Source organism: Castanea sativa, chromosome 6 (assembly GCF_040712315.1).
Source record: "Castanea sativa cultivar Marrone di Chiusa Pesio chromosome 6, ASM4071231v1".
In the NCBI taxonomy this organism is placed as follows: Eukaryota; Viridiplantae; Streptophyta; class Magnoliopsida; order Fagales; family Fagaceae; genus Castanea; species Castanea sativa.
In genome coordinates this window covers 9,628,589-9,654,728 of record NC_134018.1, presented here as the reverse complement: position 1 = coordinate 9,654,728, position 26,140 = coordinate 9,628,589, and the positions used below count along the sequence as shown (strand labels likewise).

Below are 26,140 nucleotides of genomic sequence, written 5' to 3'. Positions count from 1 at the left end.
ATGTGGAAAAAAGAGGTAGATTTTTCAGTTGATACTTACTCCCCAAACCATACTGATGCTATTATTAATAAAGGAAAGGAGGATGAAAGGCGGTTCACCAGTTTTTATGGCGAACCTGATACAATGAATCACTATATCTCTTGGGCCACATTAAGGAGACTAAATTCAAAATACGCGTTGCCTTGGCTTTGTGCTGGTGACTTTAATGAGATAACTAGGGCACACGAGAAATCCGGAGGAAGGTTGAGGCCGACTAAGCAGATGGAGGATTTCAGAGATGTCTTAGATGAATGTGGATTTCAAGATCTCGGGTTCAGTGGTAACAAGTTTACATGGTGTAATGGGCATAGGGAAGGCCATACGGTGTGGGAAAGGTTAGATAGAGCAGTGGGTTCGGTGGAGTGGAAGGATATGTTCCTGACATCTATGGTGGTCCACCTGGAGTGTGGCACCTCGGGTCACAAGCCTCTCATGATTTTTCTAGTAGGCATACCAAAAAAGAGTAGCAAACCGTGGAGGTTTGAACAAATGTGGATGGAGGATGGGGGTTGTAGGGAAGTGGTGGAAAATGCTTGGGCATACGATTCTCAGGGTAGTGCCATAAGTAGATTGGAAGGAAAAGTAGATAGGTGTCGTAGGAATTTGAAATGGTGGAGCAAGGTGGATTTTGGGAATGTGACCTAAAAATTAAGGGAGAAGAAGAACTTACTTGGGCTGGCCGAAGTTGAACCAATTAAAGGAGGAAACATTGCATGGGTGTTGAGGCTGAAAAAGGAAATCTCCATACTACTAGCAAGGGAGGAACAAATGTGGAAGCAGCGGTCTCGCTCTTTATGGTTGCAAGAAGGGGATAACAACACAAGATATTTTCATAGCCGAGCCTCTCATAGGTTCAGGAGGAATCGGGTTGATAGTTTGGAAGATGCAAATGGAGAGTTGTGTAATGATGAAGATGGAATATCTAGTATCTTGGTGGACTACTACCAACAACTCTTCACCTTGTCAAACTTGGCCATGGTTGATGTTGTTGTTGATAAAATTCCTTGCTCAATTAGTGATAAGATGAATGAAGAGCTTTTGGTTGACTTCACAAGGGAAGAAGTGGTTATGGCTTTGAATCAAATGGAACCTTTGAAAGCACCGGGGCCAGATGGTCTTCCACCTTTGTTCTTTCAGCATTATTGGTAGGCAATTGGGAATGATGGGACTGAGGCGATGCTGAGTTGTTTATCTACAGGCGTTATTCCCCCATCCATCAACCGTACGTTCATCACCCTTATCCCAAAGGTAAAAAGCCCTTCAAAAGTCTCTGAACTTTGCCCTATTTCTCTATGTAACATTATTTATAAGCTTGTTTCCAAGGTTGTTGCAATCTGACAAGGCTATTTCGGATAACTTCCTTGTGGCCTTTGAGACACTTCACCATATGAAAAATCAAAAGTCAAAAAAGGGAGGGTTCATGGCTGTTAAGCTAGATATGAGTAAGGCGTATGATAGAGTTGAGTGGCGGTTCTTGGAGCTAATTATGCGAAAAATGGGTTTTTGTAGTCAATGGGTGGACTTGATTATGTCTTGCATAGGTTCAGCCTCCTATCAAGTATTGGTGAATGGGGTGCCAAAAAGGGAAATATGGCCGACAAGGGGGATTAGACAGGGCGATCCTTTATCTCTGTATCTCTTCTTAGTATGTTTTGAAGCTTTGAATTAACAACTACAGTATGTAGCCAATTTCAGGGCAATTAGAGACTTCTCCTTGTGCCGAGATGGCCCAAAAATCAACCACTTATTCTTTGACGATGACACCCTGCTTTTTTTCCCAAGCAAAAAAGGGAGTTTTGGAAGTAATCCTTCATATTCTACAGTTATATGAGCTAGCCTCGGGGCAAAAGCTGAATAGAGAAAAAACCATGGTATTTTTTAGCAAGGCTACTACGGAGGAATGAAGGGTGGAGTTGGTGGACTTTTTGGGAGTGAGCGAGGTTAGGGAGTATGAGAAATACCTTGGCTTACCAGTCGTGGTGGGGCGAAAAAAGAAAGAGAGCCTCAATTACATTAAAGAAAGAGTGTGGCATAAACTCCAAGGGTGGAAGGAGAGGCTCTTATCTTAGGCAGGCAAGGAAGTTTTGCTCAAGGCTGTGGTCTAAGCAATTCCCACTTTTGCAATGAGTTGCTTCAAACTCCTAACGAGGCTTATATAAGATATTGAGAGTTTGATTAGGAAGTTTTGGTGGGGGCAACGGGAAGATCAACGTAAAATCCATTAGAAGAATTGGGAGACCTTGTGTAAACAAAAGGTTTTGGGGGGAATGGGTTTCAAGGACTTGGTGAAGTTCAATGAGGCTATGTTAGCAAAACAATTGTGGAGGTTACTAACCGACCACACATCTTTGTTTTACAAGGTTTTTTTCGAGCCAAGTACTTCCCAAATGGCTCAGTTTTGGATGCTAAACCTTCCAAGGGGTCTTATGCTTGGCAAAGCATTGTAAAAGCAAAGAATCTTGTCAAATCGGGATTGTTGTGGAGGGTAGGAGATGGAAAACAAATAAAGATATTTAAGGACAGATGGCTGCTTGGGGAGGAACCAGCCAAGGTTATTTCGCCTCCAAATACCATCTTAGCTAAGTGGACAGTGAGCAGGTTGTTGAACCTAGATTGTGCTGGCTGGAACACCCAATTGGTGGACTCCATCTTCCTTCCTTTTGAAGCCCAACGAATTAAAGGGATTCCCATTTGTGCCACAAATTAGGAGGATTGTGTGTCTTGGCCAAAATGTAGAACTGGGCTCTACTCTATGAAATCTAGGTATCAACTACTGTCTAAAGCCGAGGCAAATGGTGGGCCATCAGGGTCTATGGATAAGGGCGTAAAACTCTTTTGGAAGCACATTTGGCGTACAAAAGTGCCAAATAAGAATAAAGTCTTCCTTTGGCGGGCATGCTCAAACGCTTTACCAACAAAAGTGGGGCTTCACAAAAGAAAGATTGTGAATAATACAATCTGTAAGCAGTGTTGGAAGGGAGAAGAGGATGAGTTTCACGTTGTGTGGGGCTGTGAATGTATCCACTTGGTTTGGGAAGCTCCTTTTACAGCGTTAAGGTTGAATTATCCCAGGATGGACACCATGTGGGACCTAGTCAGTATCGTTCATACCGAGACTGGAGAGCTCGAGAACTTCGCCATGGTTGCCTGGGCGATATGGCAGTGCAGAAACAAACTTTGGTGTAAGGAGACAAGCACCCCAGTTCACAAAATATACAAATCGGCCTTGTCTCTACTGGTTGAGTTTCAGCAGAGGAAGCCAAGGCTAGCTGGTCAAAGCCACTCCAGCCCAACCCAATGGTAGCCTCCTCCTCCTAATGCAGTAAAGGTTAACTTTGATGCTGCTGTCTTTGGGGACTCTCATGAGGCAGGGGTAGGTGTTGTGATCCGGAATGAGCATGGGGAGGTGATGGCTTCGTTGTCAGAAAAAACAGCGATGCCATCATCAGTGGAAGTGCTTGAGATGCTGGCTGCTAGGAGAGTTGCCATCTTTGCTAGAGAACTGAGCTTCAAGAATGTTTGGTTTAAAGGTGATACCGAGGGGGTAGTGAGAAGCTTAAGGGATGGGGCCAACTCAAATGCCTTTGTTGGGCACTTGGTGAAATACTTTAGGTCTATAGTTGGTTTGTTTCAAACCTATTCTATCTCTCATATAAGGCGGCAGGGTAATGCTGTAGCCCATGCTTTAGCTAGGGAGGCTAGAATGTCTTTTCCTTTACGTATTTGGATGGAAGATGTCCCTCCAAATGTTTTGTCTATTGTAGCCAAAGATTTTTCCTGTTGAATATATTTTCCCAACGGGATGGACTTCTCAAAAAAAAAAAAAAAAAAAATCAGTATTGGATGCTCATGATAGAACGCATTACAAGGCTGTCTTCAAATTCTTTATTGATTATTTTTCAATAAAGAATAGTTCTAGAAAAACATTATGTGTTTGCAAGAAACTTCCCTGACCACTTTCAAAGAGATGCTTTTTTCCTAATTTTATACTGCAAGTCTACTAGTAATAGAAGGAGCTAATTACAATAACTAATAGATTAATAGTTAGTTTGATAATTTTTGGTCAATTCTACTTTAGTTTCTCCCCCTCTCCCTCTCTCTCTCTATTCAAATTGACCATAAGAGACTAATTAAAAAAAAAAAATCCAACCTTTGAAATAGGAAGCGGTATCTTGTGACTGTGAGTCTGCCTCATGAAGTGGGCCACTCACAAATTGAGGTTAACCTAGTTTGATGGTTTAACAAACATCCTATGTTATATAAGGAGATAGTTGGTGTGGTTTGTTGTTAAATTTGCATATCATATCCATCAAAGATGTTTCATAAATTGTGATTCGTGGCACATATCATTCTCTAATCATTAAAATTGTTGTCATATTTAGTATATATTTTATTATAATAAATGAACAATTAGAGATTAAGTACGTATGGTACATAAAAGGAAAAAATAAAGGCTAAAATGCAAAGTTCACCCTCTAAGTTTGACTGAAATTCATTTTAGCTTTTTAACTTTTTTTTTTTCAATTGAGTCCTTTAGGTTTCAAAGTTATTCAATTTAGACATTTTGTCCAATTTCATTAGACAAATGCTTGAATTGTAAGGTATAAGATAGTGGAGATATAAACAGGTAAAAAAGTTGGAGGAAGTGTAATTGTAAGGTGAGCATTTAATAAGAGAAAAATAGTTAAAATTGAGAGAGAAAATGTTAGAAATATGTGAATGATGTGATCGCTAATATGGGTTAACAGATAATAATAATTAGATATATTTATATATAGACATGGTTAAATAGCATTTAGATATATATAATTTTTTTATAGAAAGAAATATATACATATATATAATTGCACGAAGGATTGCTGTATTTGGGTCCCTACAGGCTACATATAGTGGACAGATGTGTATTTGCAAAAAAGAAAAAAAAAAAAATCTAATTATACCTCAAAATATTCATATTGTGATTGAAAGTTTTAGTTCATATGGATATTTAGAATTACGATTTTCTATGCTAGCTAAGTAACAAAAATGTTTTCAAGAATAGACTTTTCCGGATTGTGATTGAATAGTAAATACTAAATACAAGAAACGAATCAACTTTCCATAAAATATTTTTACTCAAAATAAACGGAAGTTAAAAAAAAAAAAAAAAAAATCTAATATCCTTTCAAGAGTGTCCAATGGAAATGTCATTTTAAGGCAATGTCTTCTTCGTAGCACGGGGATCTTGATGCGGGGCTTTATCCGGTAACACTTCCCCCGTGCGGTTTTAAAAAAGGCAATGTCTTCTTAAGGCCATGTTTATTACAGACATAATACACACCTCATCCTACTCATCTGCTCTATAAATTAAATCCCAACCCTGCACTGTTCCCACATATCAATTTGAAAGAGAGAGAGAGAGAGTCAGGTTCGCTTATCACAATGGAATGCAAAGTTCTGCTACTGACTTTCTTCATCATTATAAGCTTCAATCTTTCAAAGGCTCAAATGGTTCCAGCCATGTTTGTGTTTGGAGACTCATTGGTAGATGTGGGAAACAACAATTACCTAAAGCTCTCTATTGCCAAGGCTAATCTCCCTTACTATGGCATCGACTTTCCTAACCATAAAGCAAATGGGAGATTTACTAATGGCATGAATGCTGCAGATTTTCTTGGTAAGTAATATGGGGTACGTGTTCGTTTTCATTTTTATTTTTTTTAAACGTAAATTTCTATGTGAAATGAATGGAACATTGTGTGGCAGCTGAGAAATTAGGATTGCCAACTCCACCGCCATACCTTTCTCTAGTAGATAAGTCCAACAAGAATAATAACGTTTCGTTTCTAAACGGTGTTAACTTTGCTTCTGGTGGTGCCAGAATTTTGGGTGGCAACATCAACCCACTGGTAAGTGAAACAAAATCTTTCACTAATTATTTTGTTTGATTCTATTCATTTTTTTTTCCTGTTCCATTTTTTGTATTAAACATAAATTTCTTGGTATGAAGACAGGAGAGTCTCACATATTAGTTTCTTGTACAACATAAAACCTTTATCGATAAAGCAACGGCTACGCCTATGATTCTCTTTCTTCACTCTCTTCCTTCACGGATCACGGTTATGCAAGAGTTTGCTCTGTGTTGTGTGCAAGTCTTATTCATAAGGCAAAAATGTACTTTTAGTCCCTAAATTTTGGGACAATTCTCATTTTGGTCCCAAAAATTGATTTCGTTGCAAATTTTATCCCTAAGAAAAGAAAATTGTTTCTAAAATGGTCATTGCCATCAACCCACTGACGGAAACCTCCTACGTGACACACGGAATGCCCTGCTTGCTGATGTAGTGTAGACGTGGCCATTAAAATATTTTAAAAAATAATTATTTGAAAATTTTGAATACCACATCAACATTTTAATTAATAAAAAATAAAAAATAAAAATAAAAAGCCCAAAAAATAATAAGCTAGGTCAGAAAATAAACAAAAAATTTAATATAAACATTAATCTAATTAAATTATTTTTCTTTTTACTTTTCAATTTTTTTATTACTTTTCATTCTAAATAAATTAGTTTTCATATATTAATTGTTTAAAACATTTTTTTCATGTGAGAATTTTCAGAATATTTTCTTCTCCAAACCTGTTCTTCTTCTTCCTCTCTCTTCACGCAGACTCTCTCTCTTCCTTCCACCCAGAGCCCTCCATGAACAACCACTTTAAGCTCTAAGAATTTGTTGATTCTCACTCTCCCTCTATTTGATCTTACTCTCTCCCAACCGATTGAGTGCTCTGGAATTGGTTTTATTGGTCTAAATCGGGTTCTCAAGCTCGACCATGGAGCTTTTATGGATGAGTGAAGGCGGCGAGATCAATTTGGATGGTGGGTCGGTTGGATTCGTGGGTTATGTATCTGTTGGTGGTGGGTATTGTGTGTTGTTGTGAAGCCCTAGATCTGTGGTGGATGTGGATTGGTTTGGATTTGTGGGTTGCAAACAGTTGTTGGAGGGTGTTGTGAAACACAGATCAGCTATTGGTGGGTGTTGTGAAACACAAGTAGGTGTTTAGTAGCTGGGTGAGTCATGGAAGCGAGAGAATTAGAGAGGGAGGTGTTGGTGAACGGCGGCTTGTATTGATTTGGTAGTTGTCATGGCATGGCTGGCGGCGATCGGGTTCTGGGTTTCAAAGTGAGTTTGGCGATTGAGGAAACTGTGGGTTGTTGTATGTGGGTTTAGTGATGTATAACTTGTTAAAGGACCCAACTTTGTGTTCATTATCTGGGTTTTTGTTGTGTGTTCACTTTTTGGGTTTATGTTAATAGAGAGATGGAGAGTTTGTTGCAACGTTTGTTGTCAATTTGGGTTTTTGCTATCATCTCAAGCTTAGATTTTAATACCGGTGTGTGTGTTTGAGTTTGAGTCTGCGGCTGTTTGTGTGTTTGAATCTATGAATGTTATAGTACTCGTGCTTTTGATTTTGTTTTCTCTTCTTACTTGTGTGTTCTTCATTTAGATTAAGAAATAATTAATGAAGATCAAAGGATTCCAAAGTCCACCCAGATGTGAATTTTTCTGGTTTTGAAACTTTCTGGGCTTGGGGATGTATGTTCTTAAGGGAAAAAAAAAGTAAGGAAAAAAAAATTAATTAGAGTAATATTTATTCTAAATTTTTTATTTCTTTTCTAACCTAGCTTATTATTTTTTGGGCTTTTTATTTTTATTTTTATTTTTTAATTTTTTATTAATTAAAATGCTGATGCGGTCTTCAAAATTGCCAAATAATTATTTTTTATAATATTATAATAGTCACGTCAGCACCACGTCAGCAAGCAGGACACTCTATCTGCCACGTAGGAAGTTTCTGTCAGTGGATTGACAGTAGGAACCATTTTAGAAACGATTTTATTTTTTTAAAGATGAAATTTGTAATGAAATCAATTTTTAGACCAAAATAAGAATCGACTCAAAAGGTAGAGATATTCATAAAAGATTCAAAAGAGAATCTCAAAAAGATTCAAAAGATATGTGACCTGGGCTATTATGTAGCCTTTTTTTTCCCCCAATTGACAAACTAAGCCCACATGGAATTTGAAGACCACTGAGCTATTGAAAAGACCTGATGAGGCCCAAAGCTAGGCTTTACAACTTTGGCCCATATACCTAAAGCCAGATTTTTTCAATTATAAAACAAAAAAAAACTTTGTATTTGACAGATGAGGAGTTAAGAGCCCATTGGTCCTTCGACTTGTGTAGAAGAAAAAACAAAGAGTAACACACAAAATCTTTGGAAACATTTTTCTCACTATTTTACTGCTTTTGATCTGACCTGATCAGTCACCATTGATATATATATATTTTACTTACCATTAACAACTTGCCACATAAGTAGATATTTAATTTTTTGTGCCTGTAAATTTTTTCAAACAAAAAAAATGTTGTGGAGACAATTTCATCTAACAATTTGGTTGTAGCAAATCGTGAGAATAATATCATTTCAACATGATCCAACTTTAATATTAGATTTTTTCCCCCTTTTATAAGGAAGTGGTATTCGAGCATTTAGTTATATTATTCTATTACCTATTCTACCGATTTAGATACCTTGAAAACTCATGAATCACACCCTAAACCGATGAACTCACTACCGACTACTTGTGGGAGTCGTATTATAGCCAATTAGTTATTATAATTATTGTTTCTAAAAATACAGTTATTATAATTATTGAAAAACAAAAGAAAGAAAGATGTTTAGCTGATAAATTGTTTTGTTTTATAATCACTCGTGCAGTCCCAGTCAATACATTTGACACAACAATTAGACTTCTTCTCAATCGTGTATAATGACCTGTACAAACAACTAGGATCCTCTGGTGCAAAAAATCATCTATCAAAATCAATTTTTTACTTTGTGATTGGAAGCAACGACATGTTTGGCTTCTTCGTATCGTCCGATCTCCAAAACAAGACTATCTCACTTGATCAGTATTACGTGGATTCAATGGTCCTTTCAATCAAAGCTATATTAAAGGTAACTAAGTTTATTACTTGCCTTGAAACTTAAATGTGACAAACATTAGAGTTAGAGCAAGAAACATTCTAGTGTAATTCAATTTAGATCTTTGCTGATCATTTCTTTATCAAAACTTTGTGCAGCGGTTATACGGTTTTGGTGCACGTAAATTTGTGATTGTTGGAATTGGGTCAATTGGGTGCTGCCCAGCAAGGAGGGTGACCAAAAATGAAGAATGCGACGAAGTAATAAATTTCTGGTCTGATAAATACAATAAAGGTCTTATTTCAATGTTGCAGGAATTGAAGTCAGATCTTACAGGCATAAACTACTCCTACTTTGACGCTTACAAAGCTTTGTTTGACATCGTTCAGAGACCAGCTGCTTATGGTACAACTGATCATCTTCTTTTTATAAAATAGAGATAAAAAAATATAAACTAAAAAACCCAATTGCAGTTGGGAAAAATTCTATGTAACTGTGTATAAATTTCAGCAAGCACATCATAAGCACAACCATACCAGGACACAAAAATTTACATGAAAACCCTTTCTCCTTGAAGGGAAAAACTACGGGACAAACTTCAAATAATTTTACTACATTAAATAGAAATTACAACATTTAAAAATACAACTAAAATAAAAGAAAAACTCTCTTTTTCTTTTCACTCAGTGCTCTCTTTCTTACTATATATCTCTCACAACTTTCTCTTACTCTCTCTATTTTTCTTTCTCTTTTGCTTGCTCTCAGTCACGCAGTTCTTCAAAACCGCACTGCCCTCAGTCTCACTTTCTGGGACTTCTCTTTCATTGCCCTTCCAAATGGCCGAATGGCCTTTCCCTTTTATTTCTTTCACCTTTTCTTCTTTTCTTCCTTCCACACTCTTCAAATCAAATCACAATAAATGCAAGCCACTTTGACTTTGCTTCAACCAAAACTCTTTCTTCATCTCTCTTGGCCGGATGGCCTTTAATGCATCAACCCCTCATTTCTTTTTTTTCTCCTCAACGTGTCCAACACTCCTAAGCCAACCAATTCCAATAACTCATGCTGACTTTTGTACATGATGAAGAAAAGATAAAAACATTAAAGACAAGCTCATTAAATGAGTATGTCTATTACAAGTGGGCTGGACTCAAGGTGCAGTGCACCCAACAGCAATAACAACCAAGCCTTAGTCTTAGAATTTTGGGTTCTACTATGGTTCCTCAACAGATAAATCAGAGGGTCAGTAACATGAATTAATTTATGTCATTCTATTCTCCGAAGTCATACTGTAGGTTTTAGGTTAGAAAGTCCAATATTGACATTGTTAAGTAGGCACTGCTTGGTTTGTTTTCTACATTTAGTTTGTTTTCCTTACAATTTTTCATGATAAAAGAATGATTAAAGACCTTTCATATTTGATTGCAGGATTTGTAGAGGTTAAAGCTGCTTGTTGTGGGCTGGGGACCCTTAATGCTGAGATTTTTTGCCTGCCAATTGCAAAATATTGCTCCAACAGAAGTGACTACATCTTCTTTGATCAAGTCCATCCTACAGAGGCAGCTCATCGCGTCCTTGTGGATCGTACATTTGATGGTTCTTTGCAATACGCATTTCCAATGAATGTCAAGCAGCTAGTGGCTATTTAAGCTCACCAATACAGACGGTTCTTATATTTTTAAGATGCTACTTTCTAATGATTGTGCCCGTTTTAGAGGGTCTCAACATCAAAAAGCAACACGAAAATTCTTCATATATGATTAGGATTAGTAGTGATTGGCTTTAAAGGAAGTGACTTATATTTAAGTATATGTGCACATCTCTTAGCTCAGTATGCTAAGAATATTGTTGGTTATGAAACTTGGATTGAGGAAAATCCATTTATAATTAAATCGGCTTTGAGTCAAGATGTAATGTCTTTATCTTTTAATTAATAAAGTTACGATCTTCTTATCAAAAAAGAAAAAAAAGAAAGTATATGTGCATCAAGATAGTCGACCATATTAATGACACGTTTCAAAAATCATTTAGTTTATTTAAAATTTAGATGCAACTTAAAAAAAAAAAAAAAACTTTAATATTTTTAGGTATGGTTGTACTTTTACCATATTTACTTTTAATATCAGATAACCAATAAAAATAAGCTTTCCCAAACTAACACAAGAATTTTTTTTTTTTGGCATGGTTTCTTTCCCGTTATACTTAAAAAAGAAAATCAAACAAATTGATAATATATCCTTGTTAAGTGGTTCTAAGATTCTTCTTCTTCTGTTCATGTTATACCAAATTCAAATTAATGGAGGTAGTAGGTTTTAGTTAGCAAAACTCGTAAAGTTTTTTTGTCATTAAATAAGAAATCTAGTGTTCAAAGTTCAAAACCCCCCTCTTCCAATAAAAAATAATTGATATCTTGGTCTAATAATAATGAACAACCATCAAGGAGCAAATATCATAAGTTGAAATTCTATTATATAATTAAAATAATGGATGAAAATAACCATTTAAACCAATATTGGATACTCACGATAGAAAACATGACAAGACCGTCTTCAAATTCATTATTGATTATCTTTGCATGGTTTCTGCGTGGGAAGTAGATTCAATTCTGGGCCGAAGCCCAAAGTCCAGAAGAAATAAACTTCTGGTCTGTTAAGTACAATAAAGGCTTTATTTGATATTTCAATGTTGCAGGAACTGAAGTCTGATCTTAAAAACATACACTACTCCTACTTTAACGTACACTTTCGAAGTCTTGCTTGACTTCATTCAGAGACCAGCTAACATATGGTACAACTGATTATCCTCTTTTTATAAAATAGAGATATATACTCATAATATTAATAAACATCTTAACTTTATTAAACAAAAGAATAGCTCTACTCATTTGTTGCCAACAATTATTGCCGATTGTCACAGTGTCCTGATGAATGATAGATACTATGATAATATGGATATCTCTTTTGTTGACTCCTTGCATGATGACAAAATCCCTAGTGAAAGGCATATCTTCACCAAAGGCCTTCCTATAATTCCTTATATATATATATATATATATATATATATATATATATATATATATATATATATATATATATATAGATTTAAAAACCCAATTACAATAACAAGTTAACAACCATGCCTTTTAGTCTTAGAATTTTGAGTTTAGCTATATAGATCTTTAACAGATTAATCAGGTCAATGACATATATTAATTTATGTCATTCTATTCTCCAAAATCATACTTTAGGTTTTGTAGGGACTAAAAGGACCTAAGTAAGTATTTGGGCCTTGGGCTTTATTAATGGGCACTAGTTTGTTTTGGACTAAAAGCCCTCTAGAATTACAGGTCGGCCCATGAGTCGAGAGTCTGAGGATTCGTCTGAGGACGAATCTCTCCTCAGACAGACCCACGATGACCCTGGGATTCGCCAAAAAGATCAAGGCAGAATTCTAGAAAAACCGTTGGTTAAAAGGGGAATCTAAGCCCCCTCCGGACGCAATGGTGTGAGAGAAATATCTCAGAAAAAGGCTGTCCCTCCACATTAAAGACCCTGCACCTACCTCCCTGGCCGCATTAATGGGGAAATGACCCCTGAATAGTAGAAGTCAGCCTTCTTGCTATCATTTGAAGACTTCCAGAGGGTGGTGGATGGGACAAGTGTCTAATAGGGTGATTTGCTTTACACGTGGATGAAGAGGGCAGAAGAAGTATTTAAGGAGGGAAGAGAGTAAAGAAAAGGGGTGGTGAGACAAATATTAAGAACTGTAACATTTGAGAGAAGAAAGAGAAATAATATATAAGTTGTCCTCGACTTACGTCTGAGGAGGTTCATTTTGCCTCGTTTGTCTATTATTTGCAAATACTGTAATATTTTAGCCTGCTCATCAAGTTTCGAATATCACTAAACTAGATTGCGAGCCCACACTCTACAAATTTCATTGTTTAAGGCTCATTGGGCCTGAGCCCACGTGTGTTTTTGGGTCCAGGCGCAATTGTGCACTTACAATTGGCGCCGTCTGTGGGAATCTAGTGTTGAAAGGAATTGGAACACCATGGCAGGCTTAGGTTCACACCATGCAGAATCTCAAGGATCGTAACCTGAGGATCTTTTCGAGCATCTTGAGCGCCGGAGGGATTGAGAGGGTAGCGTTCACACCGAGCATCCTAGAGTGAGTCATACTCACGATGGGGGAGACAGTACCACCCATGAAGATGGTGCCAAAGCCATGTAGAAGGAGATCAATCATCTTAAGAGGGAGTTACGCCGCGTCAGATGGAGGCATTCGCCATCCTCATCTAGTCTTTCTTTAGGGAGATCCCAGGGAAGTAGTTATAGTTCAAGGTCATGGTCGCCCCCCAGCAAAACATCCTCTTGTGAAGAGAATGGCTCACCAGGTCATAGGCACAGGAAGCTCCCCTCCAGGGGCTTGGGGAATGATGCTATGAGCAGGGCGTTGCACTAACTCTCCAAATCACCATTCTCACGTAGGATTAAGAATGGGAGACTCCCCAAAAGGTTCACCCAGCCCACCTTTACCATTTATAACGGCCGAACTGACTCGGTGGAACATGTGAGCCACTTTAACCAGAGAATGACAGTGCATTCTCACAATAAGACCCTGATGTGCAAAGTCTTCCTTTCAAGCTTAGGACCTGTTGCTATGAGGTGGTTCAACGGCCTGAAATCCGGGTCTGTAGGTTCGTTCGGGGAACTGACTAGAGCATTCGTGTCACGGTTTATTACATGTAGCAGAGTTCCTCGACCGTTGGACTCGCTGTTGTCTATGGCTATGAAGGATGGCGAGATGTTGAAAGCATACTCCGACAGGTATTGGAAGATGTTTAATGAGATAGACAGTGATTTTGACGAGGTGGCGATCAATACTTTTAAAGTAGGCCTTCCAACCGATCATGACTTGAGGAAGTCCTTGACCAAGAAACCCGTATGGAGTGTACGTTGCCTCATGGATCGTATTGACGAGTACAAAAGGGTTGAGAAAGACCAACAGCAGGGGAAGGGTAAGGCGAAGGCTATCCCGCAGGAGAGAAGGGATTTTAGGTCGGACAGATATCACAACAACAAGCCGAGGAGAGATTACTCCATGCAGTCGGGCTCGACAGCACCTCAGACAGTTAATACTGTATTCCGAGAACCGGTGCACCAGCTACTGGAGAAGGTCCGTAAGGAACCCTACTTCAGATGGCCCAGTAAGATGGCGGGGGATCCTGCTAGGAGGAACCAGAATCTCTTTTGTCAGTACCATCAAGACGTGGGTCATACTACTGAGAACTGTCGGACCCTCTGGAACCACTTGGAGCAGCTTGTCAGCGAAGGAAAATTAAAGCAGCACCTGTACCAACCTAGCGAACAGGGCAGTCAATCTGACTCGAATAATCAGAGGAATAATTCATCTCGGCCTCCTTTGGGAACGATCAACGTTATCTTCGCTACGCCTAGCAGGACGGGCTCATGTCCCACCAGGGTGATGGCAGTTTCGCACTCCCAAGCCGAGGAAGGGGGCTCTAAGTCGAAGAGATTGAAGTTGAATGTGCCCGTCTTGGGATTTTCAGAGGAAGATAAGGCTAGAACCATCCAACCCTATGACGACGCCCTAGTGGTCACTCTAAGGATAGGGAATTATGATGTAAAAAGGGTGATGATTGATCAAGGCAGCGGCGCCGATATCATGTATCCTGATTTGTTTAAGGGGCTGAAATTGAAACTGGAGGACCTCACCCCTTATGACTCACCGTTAATAAGTTTTGAAGGGAAGGCCGTTATACCAAAGGGACAGATTCAGTTGCCTGTGCAATCTGGCTCGGAGACGGTTGAGGTGGATTTTATCGTGGTCGATGCATATTCCCCATATACAGCCATCCTTGCCCGGCCCTAGCTGCACGCTCTGGGGGCTGTTTCCTCCACCTTGCATGTTAAGGTTAAGTTCCCTTCGGGGGAATGCATTGAAGAGATTCTCTGCAGCCAATTGATGGCCAGGCAGTGCATATCGGCGCAGTGCTGCATCAGACCGAAGCGCAGTCCTCGACCTTTGCTGTGAAAGACTTATAGCAATTAACGACTCTGGATGCGCACGACTCTGGATGCGCCCGACACGGTGACAGCAGAGGAGGCCATATGCGAAGACCTGGAGAAGTTTTTGATATTGGATGATCCCGAAAGGTTCTTCCAAGTTGGGGTATGTTTACCACACCAGGAGAAGATGGAATTGGTGGAGTTTCTAAAGAACATCGATGTTTTTGCCTGGGACCCCTATGAGGCTCCGGGTGTTGACCCAAGTTTCATTTGTCATCATTTGAACGTCAATCCTGCTATTCCTCCTAAAAGGCAGCCCCCTCGGGGTTCCTCCAAGGAACATTCCGAAGCTGTTAAGGAGGAGGTGCTTAAGCTCAAGAAGGCTGGGGCTATTAAGGAAGTTTTTTATCCGGAGTGGTTGGCGCATACGGTTATGGTAAAAAAGAAGAATGGAAAATGGCGAGTATGTGTAGACTTCACAGATTTAAACAAAGCCTCCCCAAAGGACTCGTTCCCGATGCCACGCATCGACCAGCTAGTGGATGCCACTGTCGGACATCCTCGGATGAGTTTTTTGGATGCCTTCTAGGTTACCACCAAATTCCACTAGCGGCAGAAGATCAGGAGAAAATTGCCTTTATTACTCCAACAGGGAATTATCACTATAAAGTGATGCCATTCGGGTTGAAGAATGCTGGGGCTACTTACCAAAGGATGATGACCAAAATGTTTGAATTGCAGCTTGGAAAGACTATTGAAATATACGTGGATGACATGGTAGTGAAGAGAAAGGCGATATCTGCGCACGTGAAAGATTTGGACGACACTTTTCAAGTACTTAGAAAGTACAGGTTGCATCTTAATGCCTCGAAGTGTTCTTTTGGTGTGAGTTCTGGGAAGTTCTTGGGTTATATGGTCACTCATAGAGGGATAGAGGAGAATCCGGCACAGGTCAGAGCCATTCAAACCTTACAGCCACCTCGGAATCCAAAGGAAGTTCAAAAATTAACCGGAATGATCGCTGCTCTCAGCAGGTTCATCTCGCGGTCAGCTGATCGATGCAGGCCTTTCTTCCAACTGTTGAATAAGTGGAGGGGGTTCCAATGGTCCAAGGAATGCGTTGTGGCATTCCAACAACTTAAGGAATATCTTTCCCAGCCACCCATTATGTCTCGGCCTGAAGTAGATGAGGTCCTATTTACGAATTTGGCAGTGGCCATCCATGCGGTCAGCCTGTTCCTCATAAGGGACGACGGTGGGGTGCAAAGACCGGTCTACTACATCAGCAAGACGCTAAATGACACCGAGATGCGTTACCTACTTTTAGAGAAAGCACTTCTAGCCGTAGTTAATGCCACGGGGAGGCTTCCTCATTATTTCCAGTCCCACACCGTTGTAATTTTGACCCAACTGCCTCTCAAGTTAGTGTTGCGTAGTGCTGACTACTCTGGAAGGGTGGCTAAATGGGGGACTATTTTGGGAGTCTTTGACATCAAATTCATGCCACATACCTTGGTCAAGGGCCAGGTTCTTGCAGATTTGGTGGCAGAGTTTACCGAACCATTGTTGGAAGAAACTTTGAAGGAATCACACATGGATGAGAAATCAGTTGGCATGATTACGAACGCAAGACCTTTAACTTGGAACGTATCCGTTGATGGGGTAGCTAACCAGAGAGGGTCTGGCATTGGACTCGTTCTGGTATCCCCCAAGGGAATTGTCTTCGAAAAATCCCTAAGGTTGGCGTTCTCGGCTACTAATAATGAGGCCGAGTACGAAGCAGTATTGGTCGGCATGAACATGGTACATAAGATGGGCGGAAAGGAAATTCACATGCTTTCGGATTCTCAGTTGGTGGTTGGCCAAGTGACGGGGACCATGGAAGCTAGGGACCCAAGAATGCAAGAATACTTGACCCAGGTCAAACGTTTACAATCTAGCTTCGATTCCTTTATCCTATCTCACGTTTCTAGAAGTGGAAATACGCATGCAGACTCCCTGGCTACCTTAGCGACATCCTCGGCTCAGAGTTTGCCTAGGATTATCCTTGTCGAAGATTTGCTAGAGCCAGCTCTTACCACTGCTCGTACAGCCCGCATCCACTTAATAAGGCCTGGACCTAGTTGGATCAACCCCGTGATATCTTTTCTGAAAAACGACGTTCTCCTAGAGGACAAGTCTGAAACTGACAAGATCCGTTGAAAGGCACCATGTTTTTGGTTGTCCGAGGATCAGAAATTGTACAAACGATCCTTCTTTGGACCATATTTGTTATGCGTGCACCCCGAATCAACGAAGGCACTTTTGGAAGAACTGCACGAGGGAATTTGTGGGAGCCATACTGGGGGAAGGTCCCTAGCTCATAGGGCACTGACTCAAGGATATTGGTGGCCGAATATGCAGAGGGAAGCTCAGGACTATGCAAGAAAGTGTGACCAATGCTAGAGGTTCGCTTCTAGCATCCATCAGCCTGAAGGAGTCCTTAACCCTCTCTCCAGTCCTTGGCCTTTCGCTCAATGGGGATTGGACATAGTAGGACCATTCCCTAGGGCTGTAGGAAACAAAAGGTGGCTGCTTGTGGGGACCGACTACTTCACCAAATGGGTAGAGGCTGAGCCCTTGGCAAATATTAGGGATGTCGATTCCAAGAAGTTCATCTGGAAAACATCATCACTAGATTTGGAGTACCACATACACTCATTTCGGACAATGGCGTTCAATTTGATAGTAGAGTTTTTAGGAAATATTATGGTGACATGGGCATCATAAATATATACTCCACTCCAGCTTATCCTCAGGGAAACGGGTAAGCCAAGGCCGTTAACAAGGTTATAGTTAGTGGACTCAAGAAAAGGCTGGACGATGCAAAGGGCAGATGGGTAGAAGAACTACCACACGTTCTATGGACGTATCGAACTACGCCGCACAGATCCACAGGAGAAATGCCATTCTCTATGACTTATGGGGCAGAGGCAGTGATACCTTTAGAGTCTAGCTTCCTCACATTGAGGACGAGTACTTTAGCCCAGAAAATAACAACGGCCTCTTGGAGAAGAGCCTAGATTTAGTTGAGGAACGGCGAGAGACAGCTATGGTCCAAATGGCTTATTATCAGCAGAAGCTTAAACGAGAGTATGATGCCCATGTGAAGCTTAGGCCACTCGCGCCTGAGGATCTGGTTCTGAGAAAGGTTGTAGGTACTGCTAGAAACCCAACCTGGGGTAAATTAGGACCGAACTGGGAAGGACCATATCGGATTATTTCTGTAGCAGGCATAGGGTCATATCGACTAGCTGATCTAGATGAAAAAGTTGTACAACGTCCGTGGAATGTAAACAACCTTCGAAGGTATTATTATTAATAAAGGGCGCTTTTGTCGTTTGTGGTTTAAATTATAAATGTATATGGGCTTATCAATTACAATGTTCTAAAATATCAAAAAGAAACTTGGTAATGCATGGTCCTCGGACCACATACCTTGTGGAAATTGATATGTTCTAAAATATCAAACAGAAACTTGGTAATGCATGGTCCTCGAACCACATACCTTGTGGAAATTGATATGTTCTAAAATATCAAAAAGAAACTTGGTAATGCATGGTCCTCGGACCACATACCTTGTGGAAATTGATATGTTTTAAAATATCAAACAGAAACTTGGTAATGTAGGGTCCTCGGACCACATACCTTGTGGAAATTGATATGTTTTAAAATATCAAATAGAAACTTGGTAATGTAGGGTCCTCGGGCCACATACCTTGTGGAAATTGATATGTTTTAAAATGTCAAACAGAAACTTGGTAATGCATGGTCCTCACCTTGTGGAAATTGATATGTTCTTAAAATATCAAACAGAAATTTCGGTAAGTACGGTCCTCGAACCACATACCTTGTGGAAACAGATGTCTTATCATTTGTTAAACAGAATCATGTTTAAATAAAATTTTAAGTCATACATCTTTAAGTATTAAGCATAAATTTGGTAAGGTAGGATCCTCGGACCCCACACTTTACTATTACTAGCGTTCTAAGTTACAAATTCTAAGTATCACATGGGTTTGCAAAGTGTGGCACTACTTATCATCTAAACCAAGTTTGTTTTTGGTAGATTCTTGAACACTTTACTTTTCAAATGTTAGCAAAAAGTTAAGTTATCATCTAAACCAAGTTTGTTTTCGTTATTACTTTGTGCTTGATATACTTATGAAATATGGTTTGAGAGGAATTCTTATGGCAAACACAAAGATTAAATAAATACAAGTCAAATGAAAATCAAACGAAACTGTCTTTCATTAATTGTTCTAACATACATTACATGCTAAATCTTAATTACAAAGAAGGAGAAGTCCTAGGCTCGGCCCTAAACTTTTGGAGGGGGGTCTTGCTGAGAAGTGCTGGTTGCCTCAGTATTTCTTAGCTCCAACTCAAAGGAAGACAGAATTTGCTTCCCTTTATCTGCTGTAGTTGTTGGAGGGATAGTGGGCTCCACACTTTGGCTTAAGTCTTTCTCGGCACCTCCACACCCTTCCTTCTCTTTGTTGGAACCTGAATGTTCTGTAGGATCCGGAATGGGTTCTAGGATCACAGGAGGGAGAGCAGAAGGAGCTGTCTCAGGAGCAGGTGCAACAGCAGGAGTCTCTTCTATCTCCTGTATGTCAAGGGGAAGCCAAACGTTCTCGGGCTTCCTCAGCTCGGAAGTTGAAGGAACCCCTGCTACGTTTAGGGCTTCGCCGCAGACCTGCTGACAGTATTCTCGGCACAAGGCCGCGAACGCCTTTGTCAGCTAGTCTTGTGTCGTCGTCACCCCTTCCTGGTAGCTAGCCTTCTTCTCAGTTCCAGTAAACCTTTGAAGGTGCGAGCTTCCTTCTTCATCTGCGCAAGCTCCTTCTCCAAGTCAGAGCATTCCTTCTGCACTTTGGAAAGTTTATCGTCCTTTTGATGAAGAAGCTTGCGCTGCCCCTCCACTCGAGTCCTCATCGTTCCCAGGCTGGCCTCGGCATCGTCTCTCTCCCTTTTTAGGTTGGCCAGCTGAGAGGAGAGTTTCTCGTTTTCTGCGAGGGCCTGGCCCAGGGACTTCTCAATCTCCAGTCGTATCTCCTGCTCCATTCCGGCCTTCTTCTGAGAATCCTCCACAAATTTCTCAATAGTAAAGACCTCTTGAATGGCTTGTGGCAAAGTATCAGAGAGTTAGATGCAGGAAAACACTTACTAATAATCCGATATCATTAAAAATGAAATATTCGTAAGAAGTGAAACTTACCAGGGCTAAGTCCCTTTTCAAAGAAAGAAACAGCTGAGGCTGACTCATTTTTTCCAAGGCGTCCATATCCTTGGGCAGCAGAAGGGGACGTTCCAACGCCTTGGCCAGGTGGTGGGTGTGGCCTTGTTGGAATGCCCTGATGCTGGACTGACAAGAGATTGGTGCTCCGTCCAATCTCAAGTCGGGAGACCAGGTAGCCGATGCTCGGCGCACTTCGGCCATGTCCCTAATTTCCCCACTTTCAACTGAACGAGCACGTCCCTTGCCTTTGTCCAGCTTCTGCTGCTGAGCTTGCTGAGGCTGCTGTCTTGGCTTCTTCTATTTTTTGCCACCAGCCTCTTCGGCCTCCCCCTTTCTTTTCTTCTTGGGCTCCTCAACCGGAGGTTTAGGATCGGCTAGAGGTGGAGGTGGTGGCAAGGATGGAGGAGCTTGGGTCCCTCTTGCTCTTTTTTGGGCGACTTTCTCGCCTCTCTTGGTCAAAAGGCCTTGGAGCACATCCATATCCTCCTCCTCGGAATCGTCGTCGGGATGGGCAACTATTAAGCCTGCAACTCCGGAGGCCTCGGCGGGCTCTTCTTCCTCGTCAGAGAGCATGACAAACTGGTTTCCTCGGGGTCTTTCGACGTCCTCGAGCTGAAACCGGTCTATCTCGTCGTCCAACGTGTGCGAAGAGGATACTTGCTCCTTCTGAACAGCAGTTGCTTGAGCGTGCGTCGAGAGAGGGATTTCCGCGATGGGTCGCATGTATAGGATGGTGTTGAGGTTGTCGGGAATGTCGTGGTCGGCAAGAAAGTGCGGCCTTGCTACGTTTATTCTCTTGCGCCTCCTATCCCCTGCGATAATCGCGTTCTCTGTCTCTTGGAAATCCGAGGATATTGGGTCGTACCCTAGTATTAGGTGAGCCACTCTAAGTTGCAGGTCTTCACTCACGAACACTTCTGAGTGCAGTACGCGGTTTAGGTCAGCAACGTTGCAGTGGCTTAGACGGGGGCGCACGAGTTGTTTATCTGCAAGAAAGAATACCAAAGAAGCCAAGTATGGTCAGATCTGCAATGCATATGAGAAATCGAAATGCACGATGTGTAAAAGGAAATAAATATTAGAAGATTTTGAGATTAAAGTTCGGGGTAAAGAAATTAACTCCTAAAAGAGCCACACCTGGGTTTCCCCATACGACTGGGCAGTGAGGGCCGTCGTGCCAATTGCCTGAGGCGATGAGGTAGTCGTCCTTCATGCCTTTATTGGACTTGGACAGACAAAAAATTAACCTAACTACACTAGACCGTGATTTAATGTAATAACCTACTTTTGTAAATTTGTGGCACTCATACATGAAGACAACATCATGCCAAGTGAGGTTCAAGCCCATCTGCTCATTTAGAGCGTCGACACTTCCTAAGACCCTAAATACATTGGGTGCGCACTGGTCTGGGCATAACCTGTGGTTGCGAAGGTATTCCCTAGTTACGCTTCTCATAGGGAGGGTCATCCCACCTTCTATGAAGGCAATCATGGGGATAATGACCTCTCCTGTCTTCCTAGAATCACCTACGGCTTCTGCCGAACAGTATTTCAAACCCACATCACTGGGAATACGGTATTTGGCCCTAAAGCCTTCCATCCCAGCGGCGGTATCAACTAAACACTTAAATCTACCCATCTAAGAGAAAGGAAAGGGCAAGCTTTAAAGAGGAATGTGGTTAAGAAGGAAGCCGAGGACAGAATCCAAGGAGAAAAAAGTAGAGAAAGTAAGGACTTACGAGTTTGTAGTTATGCGAGTTTCCACGGGTTTCTGGAGAGAAAAGATGATGACTGATGCTCTGATGTGATAGAATTCTGAAGAAATGAATGAAGGCGCAGATTTTCAGGCATTATGACATGCGGGAGGCGGCCTCGAAATTGGATGCGTCCCGCCCAAATTTTCAGGAGGTGACAAGGACCGTTGGATATTCATCTCACCGTTGAACGTGGAGACAGGGTGTAACTTGCGGTCATAAATGTGCGCGTTTTGGAAATCGAAGTGCCAAACGACATTTTCTAGGAATGAAACGACCCCCACACATATGGTGATGTACGAAACGTGTGAAGGGAGCTCTGGTCAGATCAAAACCCTATTTTTCTCCTCAGATGAGGAAAAATAAAGTTTTGAGAGGCTATTGTGGGGACTAAAAGGACCTAAATAAGTATTTGGGCCTTGGGCTTTATTAATGGGCACTAGTTTGTTTTGGACTAAAAGCCCTCTAGAATTACAGGTCGGCCCATGAGTCAAGAGTCCGAGGATTCGTCCGAGGACGAATCTCTCCTCGGACAGACCCACGATGACCCTAGGATTCGCCAAAAAGATCAAGGCAGAATTCTAGAAAAACCGTTGGTTAAGAGGGGAATCTAAGCACCCTTCGGACGCAACGGTGTGAGAGAAATATCTCAAAAAAAGGCTGCCCCTCCACATTAAAGACCCTGCACCTACTTCCCTGGCCGCATTAATAGGAAAATGACCCCTGAATAGTAGAAGTCAGCCTTCTTGCTATCATTTGAAGACTTCCAGAGGGTGGTGGATGGGACAGGTGTCTAATAGGGTGATTTGCTTTACACGTGGATGAAGAGGGCAGAAGAAGAAGTATTTAAGGAGGGAAGAGAGTAAAGAAAAGGAGTGGTGAGACAAATATTAAGAACTGTAACATTTGAGAGAAGAAAGAGAAATAATATATAAGTTGTCTTCGGCTTACGTCCGAGGAGGTTCATTTTGCCCCGTTTGTCTATTATTTGCAAATACTGTAACATTTTAGCCTGCTCATCAAGTTTCGAATATCACTAAACTAGATTGCGAGCTCACACTCTACAAATTTCATTATTTAAGGCTCATTAGGCCTGAGCCCACGTGTGTTTTTGGGTCCAGGCGCAATTGTGCAATTACAAGTTTTAGGTTAGAAAGTCCAAAATTGACACATTGTTAATTAGGCACTACTTAGTTTTTCAGGAGTACCATGTCCTTTTCATTTTTCTACCTTTAGTTTGTTTTCCTCTCAATTTTTTGTGATAAAAAAGAATGATTAAAGACCTTTCATATTTGATTGCAGGATTTGTAGAGGTTAAAGTTGCTTGTTGTGGGCTGGGGACCCTTAATGCTGAGATTTTTTTGTCTGCCAATTGCAGCCTATTTCTCCAACAGAAGCGACTACATCTTCTTTGATCGAGTCCATCCTACAGAGGCAGCTCATCGCATTATATTTGATGGTTCTTTGCATTACACGTTTCCAATGATTGTGATGCAGCTAGTAGCTATTTAAGCTCGCCAATAAAGACAGCCCCCTATATTTGTAAGATGTTACCTTCTAATGATTGTGCCCCTTTTAGAGGGTCTAAACATTAAAAAGCAATACAAAAATTCTTCATATATGGTTAGAATTAGTAGTGATTGACTTTTAAGGAAGTGACTTAGGTTTAAGTATATGTGCATCAAGATAGTTAACCATAAACATAAGCTCTCCCAAAGTAACACAAGAAGTTTTTTTTTTTGTTTTTTTGCATGGTTTCTTTCCCGTTATACTTACAAAAGAAAGTTCAAACAAATTGATAATATACCCTTGTTATGAGGTTTGCATGTATGAGTTTCTTTCTATTCATATTATACACATTTTTAATTAATGGAGGAAGTTGGTTCTAGTTAGTTCAACTTGTAAAATTTCTTAACGTCGAATAAGAAATTCAATATTCAAACCCCTCCCCCTCAACACAAAATACCGATTGATATCTTAGTCTAGTAATAAAAAGTAATCATTATAAAGTGAACGTCATAGGTTGAAATTCTTTCATATCTTTAAAAAAATAATTAAAAAATAATAATGGACAAAAATAACCATTCAAACCAATATTGGATACTCACGAATCACGATAGAAAGCATTACAAGGCCATCTTCAAATTCTTCATTGATTATCTTCGCATGGTTTCTTTCCAGTAATAGTTACAAAAGAAAAAATCAAACAAATTGATAATATACACTTGTTAGGGGCAGGGGTGTAGCCTAGAGTTTTCACTTGTCTTTATGACAAATCCAAATGATCTTCTGTAAATAAATTAATATCAGAACATCTTATTTGACACCTTAATCCAGCCCAAAAGAAAAAAAAAATGATAATGAGAGAAAATTATATCCAATTTGAGGAAAAAATTATGATGATGATTAGTGTTGATACCCATTTTCGTGACATATTTTCTACAAGCCCGATTCAACCAAGCCCGACTTCCTTGTGGGCTCAATTCATGTATTATATTATATTTTATTTTTTTAAGCATGACCCAAGCCCATGTGACTTATGAAGAAAATTGAGGAAGTGTGGTTTGGAGGATATGGGTCAGTTCCTTTCAGACTTTTTGCATGAGCCCAGCCCATGCTTACTACCAAGTGGACAAGGGACACTGGTAGCACTTCAAGCTCATGGAAGAGGTCTTGTATCCAAAATTTATACCCAAAATAGCTTTTATGCTCTGGGTGACTATAACCTAAAGTTTCTGCCCTAACCTAATTTTGCTACCAAATTTTCTTTTCCACCCAAAAAAACACAGCTGACCCTAAACTAATTAGCTAGCCTATTGTAGTCAAATGCAGCTGTTAAAAGCCTACAATGACAGGGAAGGAATAGCTAATGGAGTCAGCCACTTTATTTCCAAAATCATGCTAAAAGTATACCAAACTCTTCCCTAAACAAACGCAACCCAAGCCAAAACACCAAATTAGTATCATAGGAGATAAAAGCCTCTTCCACTACTCAAAAACCAGTCATTAGCAACACCCTAAATTCTATATAAAACTCTCTCTTCAGTTCAAAACAAGACCAAACACGTTCTACCTACATACTTGAAACTTCAGAGCCAAAACCCATTTAGCCAGTCAACATTCTCACAATTCTGAACCCCAGAGGTGGAAATATGGGTACAGGAGAACCTTCCCTCTCTTCCTCACAACCTCTCTCAATTTCCTCTTCTCGGTGACTGTGGGTCGAAGTTTCAAACCTATTGAACCATGTTTTCCTCATAGAGCTGAAACTTGAGAGTCAAAACCCACTAAGTCAAGAAATATTTTCATAATTTTGAACCTTGGGGGTGGAAATATGGGTACAGAGAATCTTCCATCTCTTCCTCATAACCTCTCTCAATTTCCTCTTCTCGGTGACTGTGGGTCGAAGTTTCAAACCTGATATGTTTTTATGCTTTTTCTGCACTTTTACTATTAGCATTTTGATTTTCTCTTGTCAAAACACCATTAGCCTTTGTTTTCTATACATTGTGAATTTTGGGCTTGATTCTCCACAAATAAACACTTTTAAAGAACTTAAAGGGAGATTTGGGCTAATATCACATCTTTGGCCCTTATCGCAAAAACCTCCCGACAATAAGAAGTAAAGAGTGAAAGTTTTAGATTAAAAAATAAAGGGGAAGAAAAAGAGTCATTAAAGTCCAATACACAATTCACGGTTTTAGACTTTCAGGAGAAAATTATATCCCTTTTTTTGTTTTAATGATTCAATAGTTACAATGCGAAATGGAACCATAGATATTTTCGTTAAAAATACCAGGATGTGTCAATTGAACTACAAAATTCTTGACATTAGTTTTGTTAAATTTTATGTATAAGAGATGACCAAAAAATTATTGAATACTGTCTAAATTTGTAACAAATATACCTTTTATATATATTGAGAATTCTTTTATCAGATGATACATAAATATACAATACACACACCAAAAAAAAAAAAAAAAATCAATTCACAGTAAGGTTCAACTTTTAATGGTATGTTTTTGTGAAAATTATACTAAATTTATTCATTCATCGCATGGGTT

General features: G+C 40.1%; 2 protein-coding genes across 2 annotated transcripts; both read left to right on the top strand.

The window, feature by feature from the left end:
• LOC142639404 (uncharacterized) lies at nucleotides 1–684 on the top strand. Its single transcript, XM_075813591.1, has one exon. It carries the CDS (start codon nucleotides 1–3, stop codon nucleotides 682–684), a length of 684 nt encoding a protein of 227 aa, XP_075669706.1.
• Nucleotides 685–5,365: 4,681 nt separating this feature from the next.
• Nucleotides 5,366–10,916, top strand: LOC142638052 (GDSL esterase/lipase At5g55050-like). Its single transcript, XM_075812044.1, has 5 exons — nucleotides 5,366–5,695; nucleotides 5,785–5,927; nucleotides 8,803–9,042; nucleotides 9,168–9,414; nucleotides 10,438–10,916. Exons 1-5 carry the CDS (start codon nucleotides 5,461–5,463, stop codon nucleotides 10,656–10,658), a joined length of 1,086 nt encoding a protein of 361 aa, XP_075668159.1. The 5' UTR covers nucleotides 5,366–5,460; the 3' UTR covers nucleotides 10,659–10,916.
• Nucleotides 10,917–26,140: the final 15,224 nt, after the last annotated feature.